This window comes from Anabrus simplex, chromosome 4, assembly GCF_040414725.1.
Source record: "Anabrus simplex isolate iqAnaSimp1 chromosome 4, ASM4041472v1, whole genome shotgun sequence".
Classification (NCBI taxonomy): domain Eukaryota; kingdom Metazoa; phylum Arthropoda; class Insecta; order Orthoptera; family Tettigoniidae; genus Anabrus; species Anabrus simplex.
The window spans coordinates 281,419,292-281,438,196 of NC_090268.1; the positions used below are offsets into that span (position 1 = coordinate 281,419,292).

The 18,905-nt window shown below is 42.5% G+C and overlaps 1 protein-coding gene across 1 annotated transcript in view; it reads right to left on the minus strand.

The window, feature by feature from the left end:
- Positions 1–16,984: 16,984 nt before the first annotated feature.
- LOC136872651 (uncharacterized) overlaps positions 16,985–18,905 on the minus strand; it is a 36,893-nt gene continuing 34,972 nt past the window's right edge. The window contains exon 3 of the mRNA XM_067146458.2: positions 16,985–17,269. Coding sequence (XP_067002559.2) covers positions 17,146–17,269 — 124 coding nt within the window. The 3' untranslated portion in view covers positions 16,985–17,145. The remainder of the gene's footprint in view (positions 17,270–18,905) is intronic.

Genomic DNA, 18,905 nt, shown 5'->3' on the forward strand with positions numbered 1-18,905 from the left:
ACAAAATAGTAAGAGCCATTGCCGAGCAATCATCTATTGAAGACTTCCACGCCCACTTGCTAGCTAACTTCATCCCGGCTAGGGCAAGGTCATCTCTGATTCAGAAGTACTATTATCGAGTACAGAGATTGGATGAAAATCTGGCTGATTTCATACAAGACATTAAGTTTTATACTAGGGTTTTTGCTCTTCATTTTCCTGAAGATCAGATTGTACAGGCTATTGTAGAAGGAATTTCACCATCCTATAGGTCATATTTGTGTTTCGCGGCGTGCCCGCAAACCTTCTCTGAACTTGAAGCATTGGCCGTCTCAGCGGAAGGAGTTAGATACGCCGATTCCTTGCGTGTCGCGAAAGAACCCCCGCCTTCTTTTAGTAATACTCGGCCTCCACCTCGCCGATCAGTCACACCTCGTAAATGTTACGCTTGCGGGTCGCCTGACCATCTTCGGAACAAGTGTCCATTGATCAAATCTAGTAGGGCAAATAATGGAGCTGGTTCATCACAAGGCTGTTCTAAATGTGGGGCTTTCTCACATATCGCCAAGAATTGCCCAAATTCAAATAGCACCCCCTCTTGCTCAACCTCTGGTGCAACTTCCACCAATGTCACTAATAATAAGTGACTAGCAGCTTCGGCTGAGTCGACTAATCCATCTTTCCGAGGCTCAGCCCCTGGTAAACATATCGAAACTTCAGGGAACGTTCAATTTGCAAATCCATCTTTTGAATGCCCCAAAGAGTGTCTTAGGATTGCGGCGGATACCCCCGCACCTGTTCCTTTTCTTAAAATTGAGTTAAATAATGAGCCTATAACAGCCCTATTAGATTCAGGCAGTGTTTGTTCTATTATTTCGGCTGAATGGTATGCAAAATTGAAATCTGTTTGTAAACTTCCTGACTATTGTTCCTCTTCGATCCAATATGTTTCGGCTAATTCATCTCCCTTAGAAATTCTAGGTTCTTTACAGGTCAAAATTCGTATTTTTAAATTTACATGGAGAATCAAACTGTTTGTGGCTAAGCACTTGTCTTGCCCCATCATATTGGGAGCCGACTTTATTTCTCACACGGGTCTTGTGCTCGATCTTCAGAGTAAGTCGTGCACATTCAAATTTGCTTCCAATTATAAAATCCCCTTGTTAAAATGTAATTCTGCGTCATGTTCATCTATTTCGCCTACCCAGGATGAGATGTTGTTAGACCTTAGACATCTACCTGAGGAGCAGGCCGATAGTATTCGTAAGTTGTGTCAGTCGTTTCCAGAGGTGTTCTCTGATACTCTTGGTGTTACTGACCTTATCGAATACAAAATTGAGGTCACGGATTCGATTCCTGTCCGTTTTCCACCTTATAGGCTATCTCCACCTAAAATGAAGGCTCTGAAAGAAATCATCGATCAGATGTTGAAGGATGGTATTATTAGGCCCTCTAAGTCGGCGTATTCTTCGCCTATTTTTCCAGTCCCGAAACCCCAAGGGGGCTTCAGGCCTGTCATTGATTATAGGGCTCTCAATCGGAAGGTGGTGTTACAATCTGTGCCCCTTCCCGACCTTCATTCTTGTTTTTCATGGTTTCGTAAGGCCAAGTTCTTTACTATCTTGGATTTGAATCAGGCCTACAATCAAATTCCCCTGGCCGAAGAGTCTAAACATCTTACAGCATTTGCCACGGATTGGAATTTGTATGAATACAACCGCGTGCCTTTCGGGCTCCCCACGGGAGCAGCTGTACTCACTAGGCTGCTAGATAGGGTCTTCTCCGACATCAAATTTGAGTACTTGTATCACTACTTGGATGATGTCGTCGTATTTTCGGAGAACTTTGAAGAACATCTAGATCATCTGCGAGAAGTTCTCAATCGCCTTCGTAAGGCTGGGTTAACTGTCAAGTTGTCCAAGGTTGCATTTGCTAAGCCCTCTATGTCATTCCTAGGGCATATTGTGTCACCTGATGGTGTTGCCGTCGATCATTCTAGAACACAGGCCATCCGTGATTTTAAACCTCCCAAGGACATTAAAGGTATCGCCAGGTTCATTGGTATGGTGAATTTCTTCAGGATGTTTATTCCTAACTTCGCTAATAGAGCGGCGCCCTTAAACCTTCTTCGTAGGAAAGGCATCAAATTCGAGTGGGGACCTTCTCAACAAGCCGCTTTTGAAGATCTTAAATTAGCTCTCTGTAATGCCCCTGTCCTTGCTATGCCTGATTTCTCAAAGAAATTCATCGTCCAAACTGACGCGTCGTCGTCAGCAGTAGCTGCAGTCCTTCTTCAAGAGACTGAACTAGGGAGGCGACCCATCGCCTATGCATCTAGGACTCTATCGGCTCAAGAAGCAAAGTACTCCATATATGAGCTCGAAGGTTTGGCAGTCTTATTTGCTTTAGAAAAGTTCCGTCTCTATCTGGAACATGTCAAATTCGACCTGGAGACAGATAATCAAGCCTTAAGCTGGGTCTTAGGTAGGCAGCGTCGTACTGGTCGTATAGCCCGTTGGGCCATCCGAATCTCTGCCTTCCAATTCGATGTCAGGCATATCAGAGGTACCGAAAATGTTGTCGCTGATGGACTCAGCCGTATGTTTTCCAACGACGTTGAGAACCATGAACCGGTCGATAGTTCATCTCCTCCCGAGTCCATGCTATCTGATGTTAATGCCATCTTAACAGATGCTCCCATGCTCTTTAGGGATATCGAGAAATACCAACGTGAAGATCCGACGCTGGCTCCGATAATGGAAACCCTTTCTTCTGGGGAACATGTCGTCCCTTATGTTTTGAGGAATGGTGTTTTATGTTGCCCATCGAGGCATGATAAGATGATGAAAGTTGTCGTTCCAGCTGTTCTTGTACCTATGATCTTCAAGTATTATCATGAGACCCCATTAGGAGGGCATCTAGGCATCTTTAAAACTCGTGAGAAGATTCGTGAACTGTTCATCTGGAAGGGTATGGACGGTGAAATCCGTGAACTTGTAAAGGCTTGTAAATCCTGTTTGCTTAGTAAACCAACCATGTCCACCAAGGTAGGCCTTTTGTCTTCTCATCAAGCGTCGCGCCCCATGGAACGCCTGTATATTGATTATGTAGGACCCTTCCCCCAGTCGAAGGGAAATGCCAACAAGTTCATCTTTGTATGCGTAGATGGTTTTACAAGATTTTCCTGGTTATTTCCGACTAAGATGGCTACCGCTCAGTCCACCATTACTTGTATAAATTCTATCTTTGCTTCTTTTGGTCCGTGTCAATATATTGTATCTGATAATGCTAAGGCTTTCACATCCAATTTATTTCGTAAATTCTGCTTTGACCTATCCATATCTCATGTGACGACTTCTGCTTATTACCCTCAACCATCTTTGGCTGAACGGGTTAATCGTAATCTCAGGTCCGCGCTTATTGCCTATCATCATGAAGATCATTCTAGATGGGACACGTCCCTGCATTGGTTAGCTTTTGCTTTGAATTCGGCGGTTCATGAATCACATAAATTTACTCCAGCGTCTTTGATGTTCAAGTTTGTTCCCAACACGCCGCTCTCTAACCTCTGGTCTCTGAGTGACATTCTACCCGAGACAATAGACCCGGACAATATTAAAGATCTTTGGAAGAAGGCTAAAGCCAATCTTAAAGTGTCTCATGAAAAGGTTAGGGAAAGATATGATCGTGGACGGAGACCCACCAATTTGAAGGTAGGCGACCAAGTGATGGTCAAGAATTTTGTTCCCGCAGGCAAGCGTGCCCCCAGATTTCATGGGCCGTGTATCATTCTCGATTTCCTTACGCCGGTTACGTTGTTATTAAGTAATCCAGCCACCGAGAGGATATTTAGGGTTCACCTGTCACAGGTGAAACCGGTGTAATTTCTGTGTTAACTTGCTTCATATTATTTTGAAAGGAATATGAAGGTTATTTTTTTTTGAGTTTTCACTTTTAAGGCATTCTGCCCCTTCTATAATATTTTGTTTTATATGTAAGCATTTTGTAAAACCTTCCCCGAACCGTTAAACTGCCATTCTGTCCTTGCCACGGCCATTACCACGCTCCCGTCTCCTGCTCCCCACACACTGTGGCTTGCTTATATAAAATGTCATGGATATCTGCACGCCGCTGGCCCCTCAACCTCTCCACAAAGCCTGTGCCCTCAAAAAAAGATGATGGTCCAACAAAATTCTGCCGCCTAGCTTTAATGTTTCAGTGCCCCCGCAGCCGCGCGACGCCGTGCCGCGACTGGGATAGAGGAAGGGCCCCCTCTACTCCAGCGAGGACGACAGGTGTACGGCGAGCCGGAGCCCTCCTCCCGGCCAAGGCTGATGTGCGGCGCACGACCTGCTACTTGCCCGCAGCCTGTATATGTTCACCGCGGCCGCGGCGTGCTTCAACACCACTGCTCCCCTCATAGTGCGGGCGAGCGGTATCTCAGGGTACTTGAGGGGTCCGAGCGGCCTCCTTTGGACACAAGCTGCAACGGCCGGTCTGGCCATCCAACTTAATCAACATTGAAATATTTAATCAACTACATGGACATTTACTATCAGCAATTACTACACTTGGGAATTCTACTGCAATATTTGGTGGACTTTGAAAAGTTTTCTTCACTTTCAAGTATTAAAAGTTTTTCTTCTGAATTCAATTTCTACAAACATAAAGACATTACTTCAACAGTTACTACAAGAATTTTGAAACTGGATCAAATCAAATTTTCACTATTTTGATAAATGCTTCTGCAATTAATCTCCATAGCAACATCATAACTTGGACCTTGTTTTCAAACAAAAGTTCATGTTCTTCCGTGTTACCCCCTTGGAGGAACTTTGGGGGGGGGGGAGGTCTGTACCGGGCGGTACACCTCCACGCCGCTTATTTAAACCTTGCGCCAGTTGAAACTCCCCTACTGGGAGAAGTCTGAACTTTGTCTTATGTGTTAATTTTCAAGTTACCCTGAAGATGCCACTACTTGGAAATTTTGAAGTTTCTGAACTGTGTTGTTTTCGATGTATTTTTGTTTTGCTTGTAGTAAGAAGTGTGAACATTCTCTTCTAGAGGACACTACTGAAGAACTACAACCGTGCACCCTAGTGCGAAGTGAAAGAACTGTTTTTGTTGAGAAAATTTAATTTCAAAAGTTTGTTCTTTGCTAAATTTCTTTCAGTCATTGTTTAAGTTGGCAATATTAACCCTTTCTTTCCCCTTGTTTTGAATTTAGCCAATCCCGAATTTCTCGAATTAATTTTCAACCAATAATATGTTTCTTCTTCGTATTGTGTAGGGGGTTTCTTGGTGAACCAATAAAATCCTTGTGGGAGGGTGTTCTCATTCCAAAAACGCCTCGAACTTTCCGCGAGAGTATATAAACTGCTGATTTTCGGGTCTCGGGGCCACTTCTGTACCATCTTTCAGTGTGTAAAGTACATAGCAGGGGGCGGGAAGCGCCTCTTTCTTCGGGGAGCAGTTCAACACCAAGGTAATGGCCTTTTAATAAATTCTTTTATTGCTAGCTCAGCAGTTTAACTCTCGGGGCGGGTCCGAAGCGTTTCTACCATGTAACTTTCCCTAAAATGTAAAGACTCTTAGCCTCTATTCTCTTTCAAAACTACATATTGGGATAGAGAGTGCTTAACCCTCTCGATCTCCCACTCATATTGTTCTGAGGTGAACTTATTTTTCTCAACCGATTCTTCCGTAACAGTAATGTAAATTGTTTCTTCCTTAAGTCACCTCTTTAGTATGGGATTAGCCCTTGCATTAGCGGCCTAGTGCCAGATTAGGGTTTTAAACAAGTGTATTAGGAGTGCAGATCGCCTCCTCTCAATTGTTATTTTAGAGGTCAAGTAATTAACCTTTTCTCACTTAATAGACCTCAGTAGGTTGGGTATGTTACCCCTGTGTATATGTCCTTAGAGGACAACTTGAAGGTGGAGTTTGGTGTGGCCTTTGATAGGCTTAAAGTTGAGAGCGAGGGGCTCTTTTTCGAAAATTGAGTGTTGTATGCCTCGAGGAGGCTTTACTGTGTAATTTGGAGCAAGTGCTCCTGGGCTTGATTGGGGTCTTCTGCCCCTTTGTTGGATTCTGTATATCGTAAAGTTGGGCTAATTACTCAGAATTGTGTGTCTGGCTCTCGGAGCCCAAATACTGTAATTGTACCTTATTGCTTTGCTACTCTGTACCTGCCATTCTTGTTATTTCGTGTTTTTGCAAAGAAAATATAACCTTGTTAAATTTTACATTAACTTTAATTTCGTAGTTTGAGACCCGTTCACGCCCGCGCCTTCTTTCACCTCTAACTACCACGGAAAACTCCGTAACAATAATAATTACAATAAACATAGTTTTTATCTTTTATCCCACTAAAACTTTAAGTTTCCAAATCCGCATTCGTGGTACTACTCTTCTTAGTGGCGTCTGGAAGCAGAACTACGATACGGCCATCTAGTGTCCACACATTTTTCATGCCGAATTGGTCCCGTTCAGAATTTAAAATTTCCTTACATGTCCTTGTCAGCGATTCAATGATGAACATTTTCGTGCCTTTGAGCTTGCGATTAGCACCCCACACGCGTTCACGTTCCCAGTAGCGAGCGAACTTCACGATAATCGGTCACTTTCTCGCTGTTAGTACCTCAATTGGGTTTTTCTGAGGCTTTCCAATTCGGTGGATTCTGTCAAACACTTCCATGGGAACTTCTAACTCTAAATGTTTGGATAACACATCCTTCACTTTTCTATAAACGTCTCCATTTGGTTCCTCGGCGATATCATGTATAAGCAAGCAGTTTTTTCTACTGTACTGCTCTGCTACATCCAGTATCTCGTCATGTCCATCCACTTTATGTTAAGACTGTTTATTCCATCTCCAAGCAACTGGAGTTCACTACTTATCGCAAACCTTCGTAAATTCCATGAATTCCTGCCTCAAGGAAGCTAGGGAGGTACCAGGAGGGTTGGCTGTCCCAGAGGCTTGAGAGCCATCAACAAGTTCTTGGCGTGTCTCGAACCTGTTCATAGCCGCTTCAAATTTGTCCGGTTTTTCGTGTGCACCTTTGACTGAAGGCATCTTCCAACGTACACTAGTTAATAAATACCACTGCCTTCGTGATGTCCAGGCCGTACTATAACGAGCGCGGGAAAGCAATCAGCTGATCTTTAGGGGGGAAGTTAAGCACATGAGTTAGTAGAGTTAAACATAGATTTTTGCAGTTTTATTGAATTTTTTAACGATAGCCGCGTGTTCACTCAGATATATGTGAGAATGAGTCGTCATCGACTGCATTATTAAGTGGAAAGTCGTTAATTAGTGAAGAAAACTTAGTGTGTGCGTGTATTTATGTGAAGCTATAGGTTAAGAAGATCGTTCTTCAGTGTTTTAATTTTGTAGTTTATTTATGTACAGTTATATTTATAGTGTAAAATTAATTGAGTTAGTGCATTCTGTGTTTTATTATTAACCACGAATTGTATATACTTGAATTAAGATGATCAGTGAGGGAAATCACCATGCCTAAGAGTTGCGGTGTGCCTGGCTGCAAAGCCAATTATAAACAAGGAGAGCACACTCCGGTATTAGTGTTTCCTTCTGATGAAGAACGAGTTAAGTTATGGAAGAAGGCTATTCCCAGGGGGAATTTAATAGTTAATCACAACACAGTTGTGTGTATTAAGCGCTTTCCTAAAAATCACATCCTGAGAGAAATAAGAGTGTCCTGTCCAGATGGTGAGTTATTTTTTTTTATTATGTCATAAACATGGGTAACATTAGGTAGGCCCTCTATTTTTATGTAATCAGACCTACGGCTTATCTGAATTCGGTGTATTTGAAAATGCAAGTCTTATTTATGAGTATCACCGAGCTCGATAGCTGCAGTCGCTTAACTGCAGCCAGTATCCAGTATTCGGGGGACAGTGGGTTCGAACCCCACTGTTGGCAGCCCTGAAGATGGTTTTCCGTGGTTTCCCATTTTCACGCCAGGCAAATGCTGGGGCTCTACCTTAATTAAGGCCACGGCCGCTTCCTTCCCATTCCTAGACCTTTCCTCTCCCATCGTCACCGTAAGACCTATCTGTGTCGGTGCGACGAAAAACAAATAGCAAACAATAATTTTAAAAAATAAATAAATTATGAGTATCAAACAGCAGTGTGATTTATGTAAATCTTATCTTCTGACAGATTCAGATCTTATTTATGAATTACCTCCAGAAGTAAGATATCTGAATTTCCTAAATCGAGAGGGCTTAAAGTATCCATCAGACATGTCAATAGAACTTGGAATTGAGGTGTACAAAGTATTTTGTGTGTTAGTGTCAGATACATATAAGATGGTATTTCTAAATTCAGACGATCCTAAGTGTGTCACAAAATCCGTGGCTTTGGAGTCAATGCAGTTGGCAGATTCCCTAGTCATTTTTGACTGCGGGAAGAAATTGGAAGACCTGGCCGGACAGTGTAGGCCTATATATATTTGGGTGAATATATTTTTAAATAACGTTTCCAAAATTCACACCGACTTGTGTACTCAACAAAGTGCTTCAAAGAGAGCAGACCTACTCCATACTGGTGTAACTTCCTGTAAGAGGTCCAGGAAAGCTGCAGTGTTCATGGAGTGGAAACAGTGAGGTACAGAAATAATTTATATTTGTAATAAATAGTAATGGTAATTGGCTGCATGTTTTCTGTCAGTGTGTATGATGTGAATGTTCCAGTTGACCAGAAAATGGATAAAATCGCAAGAATATGTCTCAAAGTGTTAGGCTGTACTCACGCAAACGAACGTATATACGCGAGAAATAGAACATTACGGAGAAGGATATGCATTGTATGTCAGAATTAACAAATATTTGAGGATAGGTTTTGGTTTTATAAGGTGTTAACAGTTCTTTAAGTAATTTAAACGAGTGTGTTATCCAAGCGGAGCGTATGCCTATCGCCTTCAAGTCCCCCCCAAAGCGTGACGTCATCAGAGGTACAGTACGGCCTGGACATTACGAAGGCAGTGTAAATACTTAACACCGTTTTACACACAACTTACGGACTATACATGCAGTTGCAAATGCAGTTAGGGCGGGGTAAACATAGAACACACAGCGTCACCTCGAAGTCCGCAAAAACATTGTTGAAAAGACTTGGCGTTCAAACACTATACAGCAGGCCACTATCCCTCATAAAACGGATGACGAGGTCTGCTGAATGCTCATCATCTCGTAGAAGGTACTCGAAAGTATTAGACTACGAAGCAGATCGGCCAGGTCCACGCACTCCGTAAGGATGTTTACTACGGTTGTATGAACACCGCAAGTACATACCAGGAGGATTTCTCCCTTCGATAAGTAGGAGTGCGAAAACGACATAATACCACTGCTTCTTCCCGAGACACTTCAAGGGAATTCTTCCATTCCTTCGTAGATCCATTTATCGTTCTCAGCTTACTTACGTGTTTGACAAACTGAAAACTTACGTGTAAGAATATGTTATTTCCATTCGTTTATGCCATATATGTTTGTATCGTACGACGGATAATAATGGAGATGCTTACGAGAAATTGGATATTTAGTCCAAGTTCCGCGGGGCATTAGATGCATGCCACTTAAAGGTGGGTTAACGGGAATAACTAAATTATTTTACTCTTTTCTATAAAGAAGATAATAAGGCAAGTATCATCAACGGTGGGTTTCATGAGCCTTCAGTGACAGAACCACGCCAGCGGTCAGCCAAACAACAATATGTAATTGAGAATCAGGGAGAATTTCGCATAACATCGGACGAGGAACTGTACCATACTATAAATTTACTTACTGAACAGGCCTTAACTTGCATTCTGTGCGTGCGTGTGTTGTCTAAGGTTTGCAATTACAGTGTAGTACTTCCACGTACACCAAAGAGGCGACAACATTCCGATGTCTCTTCTTAAGGCGACACTTCGGAGATAAAAATATATTTTTACCAAATGCATTGATTTTCATTAAACTTAGTGGGAATTTCACCTACACTAAAGTAGAGATATCACGAAGATTCCTTTCATTTACAATTAATAGTTTTCTAAAACACTTTTTTGAAATTTTTAATTCCATTTTTCCATTAAATTTAATTAGCATGTATTTATATAAATTCGTAAATAGGTAGATAATACTTCTTTTAAAAGCACTACGTATCGATTTTTCTGTGCATAATTTATATAAGGAGATATATTGTACTAAAGTTTATGTAATTTTTACGTTCTAAAAATTTGTACTTAAAAATCCCTACTAGTTGAAAAAATTCTGCAATCAAAAATTTCACACGCAGATTTTTTAATATAGCTGTGATACATATACCATACAAATTTTGTTACATTTGGCGGAATTTTATGGGAGAAAATGGGATTTAATTGTAAAATTACAATTGGCAAACAAAGCATTTTACAGTGATAAATTGTTTGAATTCAGCGGAATAACTTCGTGACAAGAAAAAAGAAACTCAGTCCTTTCAATTTCAGTCATTTAAAAAGTTTCACTAAAATGACCAAAATATCAAAAAAATTTTATCTCCGGAGTGTCGCCTTAATGAGGCTACTCTCCCAGCTGACATACTTCAGGAGAACACAAAATATGTTGTATGGTACAAAATATTTCTGATATATCCATAAAGAGAGGATGGAAAATAGACTTTGTCCATTTTTGTTTGTTGTCTTAAAACTGAATGTATTTATACGTAGGTAATTTATAACCTTTTAAGTGGTATTAAATCCTATTTTTCTTGGAATGGGTAGTTATTTTCCAGTAGACCTGAGTGTATTATGTAAATCAAAAGATAACAGTATTGCTTATATTCATGGAAAAAACTTATATGAGTAATCACCAGACAACATGTCTCAATTTGATATCCTCTATTTATAATTATAGAGCAATAAAATAGAAAACTTATCTATTGTAACCTCTAATTCTGGCAGAAATTCCATAAATATTGTAAAACAAATGAGTGGCCTCTGAGTGATATTTATCATTTTAAACTTGGTAGGCGATGCTGATGACGATGCTTGTTGTTTAAAGGGAGGTAACATCTAGGTCATCGGCCCCTAATGGTACGAAATGAGACATTACAATCAACTTGCATTACTCTAATTGAATAATATAATATGTTACTGTGTTTTGGTGGATCGCAGAAAGAGGTGAAAGAAGGTGCGAGCTTGAATGGGTCTAACTACGATATTAACATTTGAATTAAAACTGTCAATAAAAGTTATATTTCCTTCAAAAGAAAGAAACTTAACAAATCTTCACTAGGTGAAATAACAATGAAAGCTCAGGTACAAATAGCAATGTTGAAACAAGACTTGGAAATTCCAAGATTAGTGATTTTTTTTTACAGATTTGGGGCTTCAAGTCCTTAGTTTACAAATTCTGAGATACCGGATCCAGTTTACAAAACTTGCGAAATCTCAAAGATTAGACAAGGACGGAAATATCCCAATTTAAGAGCACTTGCTACAAAGGTTACAATATTTAGCCTTCCAGAGGCACTCCTCACAATAACAAAAAACTTAGAAAAGAGCTTACATGCTCTCAACTTCTTAACGCCTACTCAAGGCACATTACACAAACTTTTAACTTCTGACCTCCCTAGGTCCATCTTACACTTTTACCATACAGGGGTATAATTTACCCAAACTTTGTGGAAACAAGAACCGGCTAAATAACTGGCCCGAACACAAACTGAATGGAGGCGGACACTGGCGCTCCTAGATAATGAAGTATTAGTAACCTAACAGGGCTCAGGGCCCGATGATACAGGGGCTAATCCTAATCTACTGAAGTGACTCGAATGAAAATGAATTGAATATATTACAGGAAAGAAAACAGTTACGAAATCGTAGTCACCTCAAACCAAGATGAAGGGGAGATCGAGAGGGTAACTCACTCTCGCCCCTCCCCCCCCCCCCCGATTTACAGTTAAAGGTTTTATAAAATTTTACATGAAAAGGAAGAAGTATACATCAAACGGTTTACATAGTCAGAAATTTGGACCTTCCCCTCGGATACGTTTGCGGAGACAGCTAGAAAGCTAGAATTTATGTGGCCATTACTTGGCTTATGTTCTGCCTGCCGGAGAATGAGGCGGCCCTCCTCCTGCCTTAACACACACACACAGAAAGACGACGATCAATGAGACAAGGTAGCCAGCAAAGTCTCAGCTTATATACCCGCAGGGAAGGTTCGAGAGGATTCTGGACTAGTCCGGACACACCCTCTCAATTTTATTGGCAGACACAAAAGTTACACCCAAAGAACCAAAAGGAAGCCTGTGATAGAACATTCCAATTGCCCAGATTGAAAACTGGCGGAATGAGAAAGAAGTGTTGCAAACGTTGAAATATATACAAAAGACTAATGAAAGTTGATTTACTAGAGAAAACCCATGAACACAAAATTTATTTCCATAACAGCTTCTTTTACCTTGCACCAGAGTGCATGACCATAGTTTTTGGTAGTGACATCTGTGGAAAAATGTCCAAACTTCTTGATGTATAGCAAAACAAAATCAAAAGAAATCCAATCAGTTTAGGAAACTTCACAATAACACAATTACTTAATACTTCAGTAGTGACATCTACTGATTAAAGTTCCAACTTCCTGTACTAGCAGTTTCACGTTTGGTTAGATAGATAGAGTTCTTTAAGGCGCATTTTTTGAATGTGCGGAATTGAGGTGTACCTCCCGGTACATAATACCCCGTGAGATTTATTGTTACATACAAGGAAATCTGATATCAATTTAACAAACTATTGGCATTTCACGTGAATTATACTTGTTATCGCCGCTGATTAATTTCTTCTTCATGTCATTTATGCATAACATGTCTGATGCTGTAATTACCTTATGTCTGTAACCACCGCCGTTGAACTTAGTGCTCCTGGAACCACCCCGTCCGGTTTGTAGTTAGAAGCTGTAGTCTGTTATCACATCTTCTTGCGTACCTGAAGTTGGCCTACTTTCTCTGTCCGAGTGTAATCACCTCCATGTGGTCACGTCCACTCATATTCATTGTCAGAAATTGGAAAACTTTACTGAAAAAAAACCTGAAATATTCAGGCATGATGTCTACTCTAGTTTCGCACGTCCTGATAGCTAATATAGAGACTATTGATATAAACCCAACAGTTCTATGTGATGTTAGACGCATCTACATATGATTCAATTCTCGAATCAAGTTCGCGAATTACGTATTATGTAGAATTCAGTTACGAATTCGAAGTACACAAGTGACTTTTAACTACATATATATCTATTAAGGTCAATATATACTGCCTGTACATCTAAAGACAACGGCACCAAGCATCTGGTGAATATGCCGAAATAAACCTGCATTCGGGCGTTCTAATTCGCAATTAGATTCTGCCGCTTCTCCATCAGATCAGTACAAATTACCACTCCTATTAGACGAATCCACTGGCCTTACATCGACTTAAATAAACTCGTCATGTCCACGTGTCTCCCTTCTACATCGTCATCCCTTCCACGCCGCTACACAGTAGCTAGCGAATGCGGAAGCAAGCTCGAAGCCACGTGGCTACGCGTGATACAAAATTTGTCATGAGGCGTGTTAGTTACTCCGCGCGTATGAACGGTTAAAAACTGTCTGTTGTCAACGGAAAGTTTCTTGCCTAAGGCAAAATCGGTTAAACATAGCCTTGGTTGCACAATGTCATGCCAGTTCTTCTGCCTTCAAATCAACAAATCTCACTTATTTGCATTCATAATGATTACAAACGGAATTCCATTATCGAATGATTAGATGACATGAGATGCGTGATATCTAATTAATACTACAATCTAAATCATGAAAATCAGAATATAAAATCTAATGAATCGGGTCAATTAATGATGGTAGGCCTAATTATAACGAATGAATTGCTTTTTTCCCCTTTATCGCCTGTAGTATGTAAACATTGAAAAGTGAAGAAGACAAACAGCAGCCATGCTTCACTCCTTTCTGGATTGCTGCTACTCTTTCATATCCTTCCATTAGTAGATGTAATGACTTGCACTCAAAGCCATGACAGTTTCATATAATAACGTGTTATGTGACTACCATAACGCAGTTACCCGGCTCCATGGCTAAATGGTTAGCGTGCTGGCCTTTGGTCACAGGGGTCCCGGGCTCGATTCCCGGCAGGATCGGGAATTTTAACCATCATTGGTTAATTTCGCTGTCACAGGGGCTGGGTGTATGTGTCGTCTTTATCATCATGTCATCCTCATCACGACGCGTAGGTAGTCTACTTGTCTTCGGACACTCCCGGCAGTAAAAGCCATACGCCATTTCATAACGCAGATTAAAGATAAATCTAACGCTTAGATATGTTAATGCAGTCCGGTCCAATTTATTGTTACTGTCTTGACTTATGTCCAGTAATATAGTGTCTCAGTACTCAGGGAGCGAACAATTTGTATGTTAAGGCGTACTGGGAAAATAGTTGAGTAGCGATTCAATGGGTAGAGGGATTTGCGAATTTTTATTACAGATACTTGTAACGTCATCATCATCATCATCTGTTTACCCTCTAGGTTCGGCTTTTCCCTCGGACTCAGCGAGGGATCCCACCTCTACCGCCTCAAGGGCAGTGTCCTAGAGCTTCAGACTCTTGGTCGGGGATACAACTGGGGAGAATGACCAGTACCTCGCCCAGGCGGCCTCACCTGCTATGCTGAACAGGGGCCTTGTGGAGGGATGGGAAGATTGGAAGGGATAGGCAAGGAAGAGGGAAGGAAGCGGCCGTGGCCTTAAGTTAGGTACCATCCCGGCATTCGCCTGGAGGAGAAGTGGGAAACCACGGAAAACCACTTCCAGGATGGCTGAGGTAGGAATCGAACCCACCTCTACTCATTTGACCTCCCGAGGCTGAGTGGACCCCGTTCCAGCCCTCGTACCACTTTTCAAATTTCGTGGCAGAGCCGGGAATCGAACCCGGACCTCCGGGGGTGGCAGCTAATCACACTAACCACTACACCACAGAGGCGGACTACTTGTAACGTATTCAGTCAAATTTAACGTCTCGTTCATTACATTACCTAGTCACTGATGTGTAGTGAAAATGAAAACCTACAACCTGTTTTCCAGTCATTGATCGGGTCAGGGATGCAATGAATGAATCATGTATAGGCTATTAGTACGATGGGGTCGCCACTCCCAAAGTGATTTATTAATGACTGATAGATGCTATGAAATAAGAATGGAGAGTGTTACTGGAATGAAAGATGACAGGGAAAACCGGAGTACCCGGAGAAAAACCTGTCCCGGCTACGCTTTGTCCAGCACAAATCTCACATTTAATGACTGGGATTTGAACCACGGTACCCAGCGGTGAGAGGCCGACACGGTGCCGTCTGAGGCACGGAGTCTCTACTGATGTGTAGTACGGAATGAAATTGTTATTTAGCATAACAGGAGACATGTAGGTACGTTTCATCACATTCAAATTTCTTCTGGTACCGGTACCAATGATTATTGACCGAGAGTTGTTAGAATGTATTAATACATTGTTTTCATTTGCATAGTCAATAACTTATTGGAGATCAGAATGGTGATATATCTGTAGATTATCTTCATAAATGTGGTACTTACTAAATTGAATGCCGAATGAAGTCTGTAACCCTGTTGAACGGTTACAGCCTTCCCAGAAACCATCTTATACAATAGTACATAAGTTACTGACCAAGGGGCTGCTTCCAAAGCACAATCCTAAATCGACAATGCTTACAGTCTAAAGGAGTCTTAAATACAGGTCAACGACCCTTCATAATGGTACTTATCGCTAGTAAAGTAGAACCATGGTATTTCTCGTGTAGCGAAACTAATCACAAGTAACGTAGACTCATGGTGTTCCACACATTGTGGTACTGTTCACAGGCAATGGTACTACGCACAGGTAACACAGACCTGCAGTGTTTCTCACATAATGGCGCCACTCATAGACAACGCAAACCCATGGTGTTCCTCATACAGGTGTACTAATCACAGGAACCCAAACTATCCCGTGGTGTTTTACATATAGAGGGTACTAATCACAGGCAACGCCCAGATCCATGGGTGTATCTCACATAATGGTAATATGAATAATCACAGGCAACGTAAGCCCGTGGTGTTCCGCATAGTGGTACTAATCAAGAGTACTCTAAACCCATAGCGATCCACCTTTTGCTGCTACTAATCCCAAACCTATTGTGTACCTAACATAGTGGTACTGCTGGCAAGTAAAGGCGACCCATGGTGTTCCTCGTATCATGGTGCTAATCACAAGTAGTCTCATGGTTCTAATTCAATCATCACTTGGTCGCCTCTTTTAGTCGCCTCTTACGACATGCAGGGGATACCGTGCGTGTATATTTCATCTGCGTCCCCCACCCACAGGGGGTTAGAGAGAGGAAAAATGGAAGGGATTTTACACTTCGAAAAATGAAGTACTGGAAAAAGAAAGACAAGGGCCACAAAGGGCGTGAATGCTCTAATACCGTCGGAGTCAGAGAAGAACAAGAATTTCCCGCGTATAGTTGGACAGGATAGATGAAAGTGTGTAGCCTGGCACAAGTAAGTGGAAGCAATGCCGGAACTCAAGTAAGTACCCCGTGATCGCCAACCCACTCTCCCAGATCAGAGCCTCTGGGGTCTCTTTTAGTCGCCTCTTACGTCAGGCAGGTGATACAGTGGGAGCAATCTTCATCTGCGTCGCCCATCCACAGGGGGGTAGCAAAAGGCAAAAGTGTTGTTATGTTAATACATTGAACACTTAGGCCTTATAGCTGGAGGGTTGTCTCTAGGGCACAAGATCAGACAAACTCGTATTCTGAAAAGTACAGTGGGAGCAATCTTCATCTGCGTCGCCCATCCACAGGGGGGTAGCAAAAGGCAAAAGTGTTGTTATGTTAATACATTGAACACTTAGGCCTTATAGCTGGAGGGTTGTCTCTAGGGCACAAGATCAGACAAACTCGTATTCTGAAAAAGTCCAAGACATGATAAGGAATACGCTTTTATTCATTACAACACATGAACAGTGCACTTTAACACTTGAAGATGAACCAAATTTGCCGTGAGAGAGACGGACCATTGTAAAATATTTATTTGTATGATAGAATAAAACAATATATGTATCTATTGATATGTTTTAATTTCCATTTTCAAGCATTTCGGAAATTGATTGCATTTGGAGGACAGTATCCCTGGGGGCAGCAGTCAGGATATGGTAAGCTGAGGTTACCTGGCACTATCTCACACGGTGGTTCCACAGTCACCGTGCCACATCTGTAACAAGACAAACGAGATAATTAATATACCAGATGGTTGTTCCACAGAAATTTAGGCTAAATATACACATATGTACAACAATCGTACCCATTTAAACAGAATATCCAATAAAACAGGTTAAACTTACGAATGTATGAACTTATGTTGACTGATCAGTCTTCACTATGAGATAACAGAGCAACGCGTTGGAACAAAACAGTAACACGAGTCACACAAGACTGCAATCTGTCTCTATTGTTCTTCATTGTTTATATGAATCGCTTAATATTTTAACGCATGTTGTGTTAAAAGTGTTGTCTAATATACACTGACTGACAGAGCAAATGCAACACCAAGAAGGAGTGGTCAGAACTTTATGCCAATTGCAGGGTAGACTGACGTCACTGAGGTATGCTCATGATGTGAAATGCGCCGCTGTGCTCCGCACGTAGCGAACGATAAATGGGACACGGCGTTGGCGAATGGCCCACTTCGTACCGTGATTTCTCAGCCGACAGTCATTGTAGAACGTGTTGTCGTGTGCCACAGGACACGTGTATAGCTAAGAATGCCAGGCCGCCGTCAACGGAGGCATTTCCAGCAGACAGACTACTTTACGAGGGGTATGGTGATCGGGCTGAGAAGGGCAGGTTGGTCGCTTCGTCAAATCGCAGCCGAAACCCATAGGGATGTGTCCAGGATGCAGCGCCTGTGGCGAAGATGGTTGGCGCAGGGACATGTGGCACGTGCGAGGGGTCCAGGCGCAGCCCGAGTGACGTCAGCACGCGAGGATCGGCGCATCTGCCGCCAAGCGGTGGCAGCCCCGCACGCCACGTCAACCGCCATTCTTCAGCATGTGCAAGTTCCAATATCGACCAGAACTATTTCCCGTCGATTGGTTGAAGGAGGCCTGCACTCCCGGCCTCCGCTCAGAAGACTACCATTGACTCCACAGCATAGACGTGCACGCCTGGCATGGTGCCGGGCTAGAGCGACTTGGATGAGGGAATGGCGGAACGTCGTGTTCTCCGATGAGTCACGCTTCTGTTCTGTCAGTGATAGTCACCGCAGACGAGTGTGGCGTCGACGTGGAGAAAGGTCAAATCCGGCAGTAACTGTGGAGCGCCCTACCGCTAGACAACGCGGCATCATGGTTTGGGGCGCTATTGCGTATGATTCCACGTCACCTCTAGTGCGTATTCAAGGCACGTTAAATACCCACCGCTACGTGCAGCATGTGCTGCGGCCGGTGGCACTCCCGTACCTTCAAGGGCTGCCCAATGCTCTGTTTCAGCAGGATAATGCCCGCCCACACACTGCTCGCATCTCCCAACAGGCTCTACGAGGTGTACAGATGCTTCCGTGGCCAGCGTACTCTCCGGATCTCTCACCAATCGAACACGTGTGGGATCTCATTGGACGCCGTTTGCAAACTCTGCCCCAGCCTCGTACGGACGACCAACTGTGGCAAATGGTTGACAGAGAATGGAGAACCATCCCTTAGGACACCATCCACACTCTTATTGACTCTGTACCTCGACGTGTTTCTGCGTGCATCGCCGCTCGCGGTGGTCCTACATCCTACTGAGTCGATGCCGTGCGCATTGTGTAACCTGCATATCGGTTTGAAATAAACATCAATTATTCGTCCGTG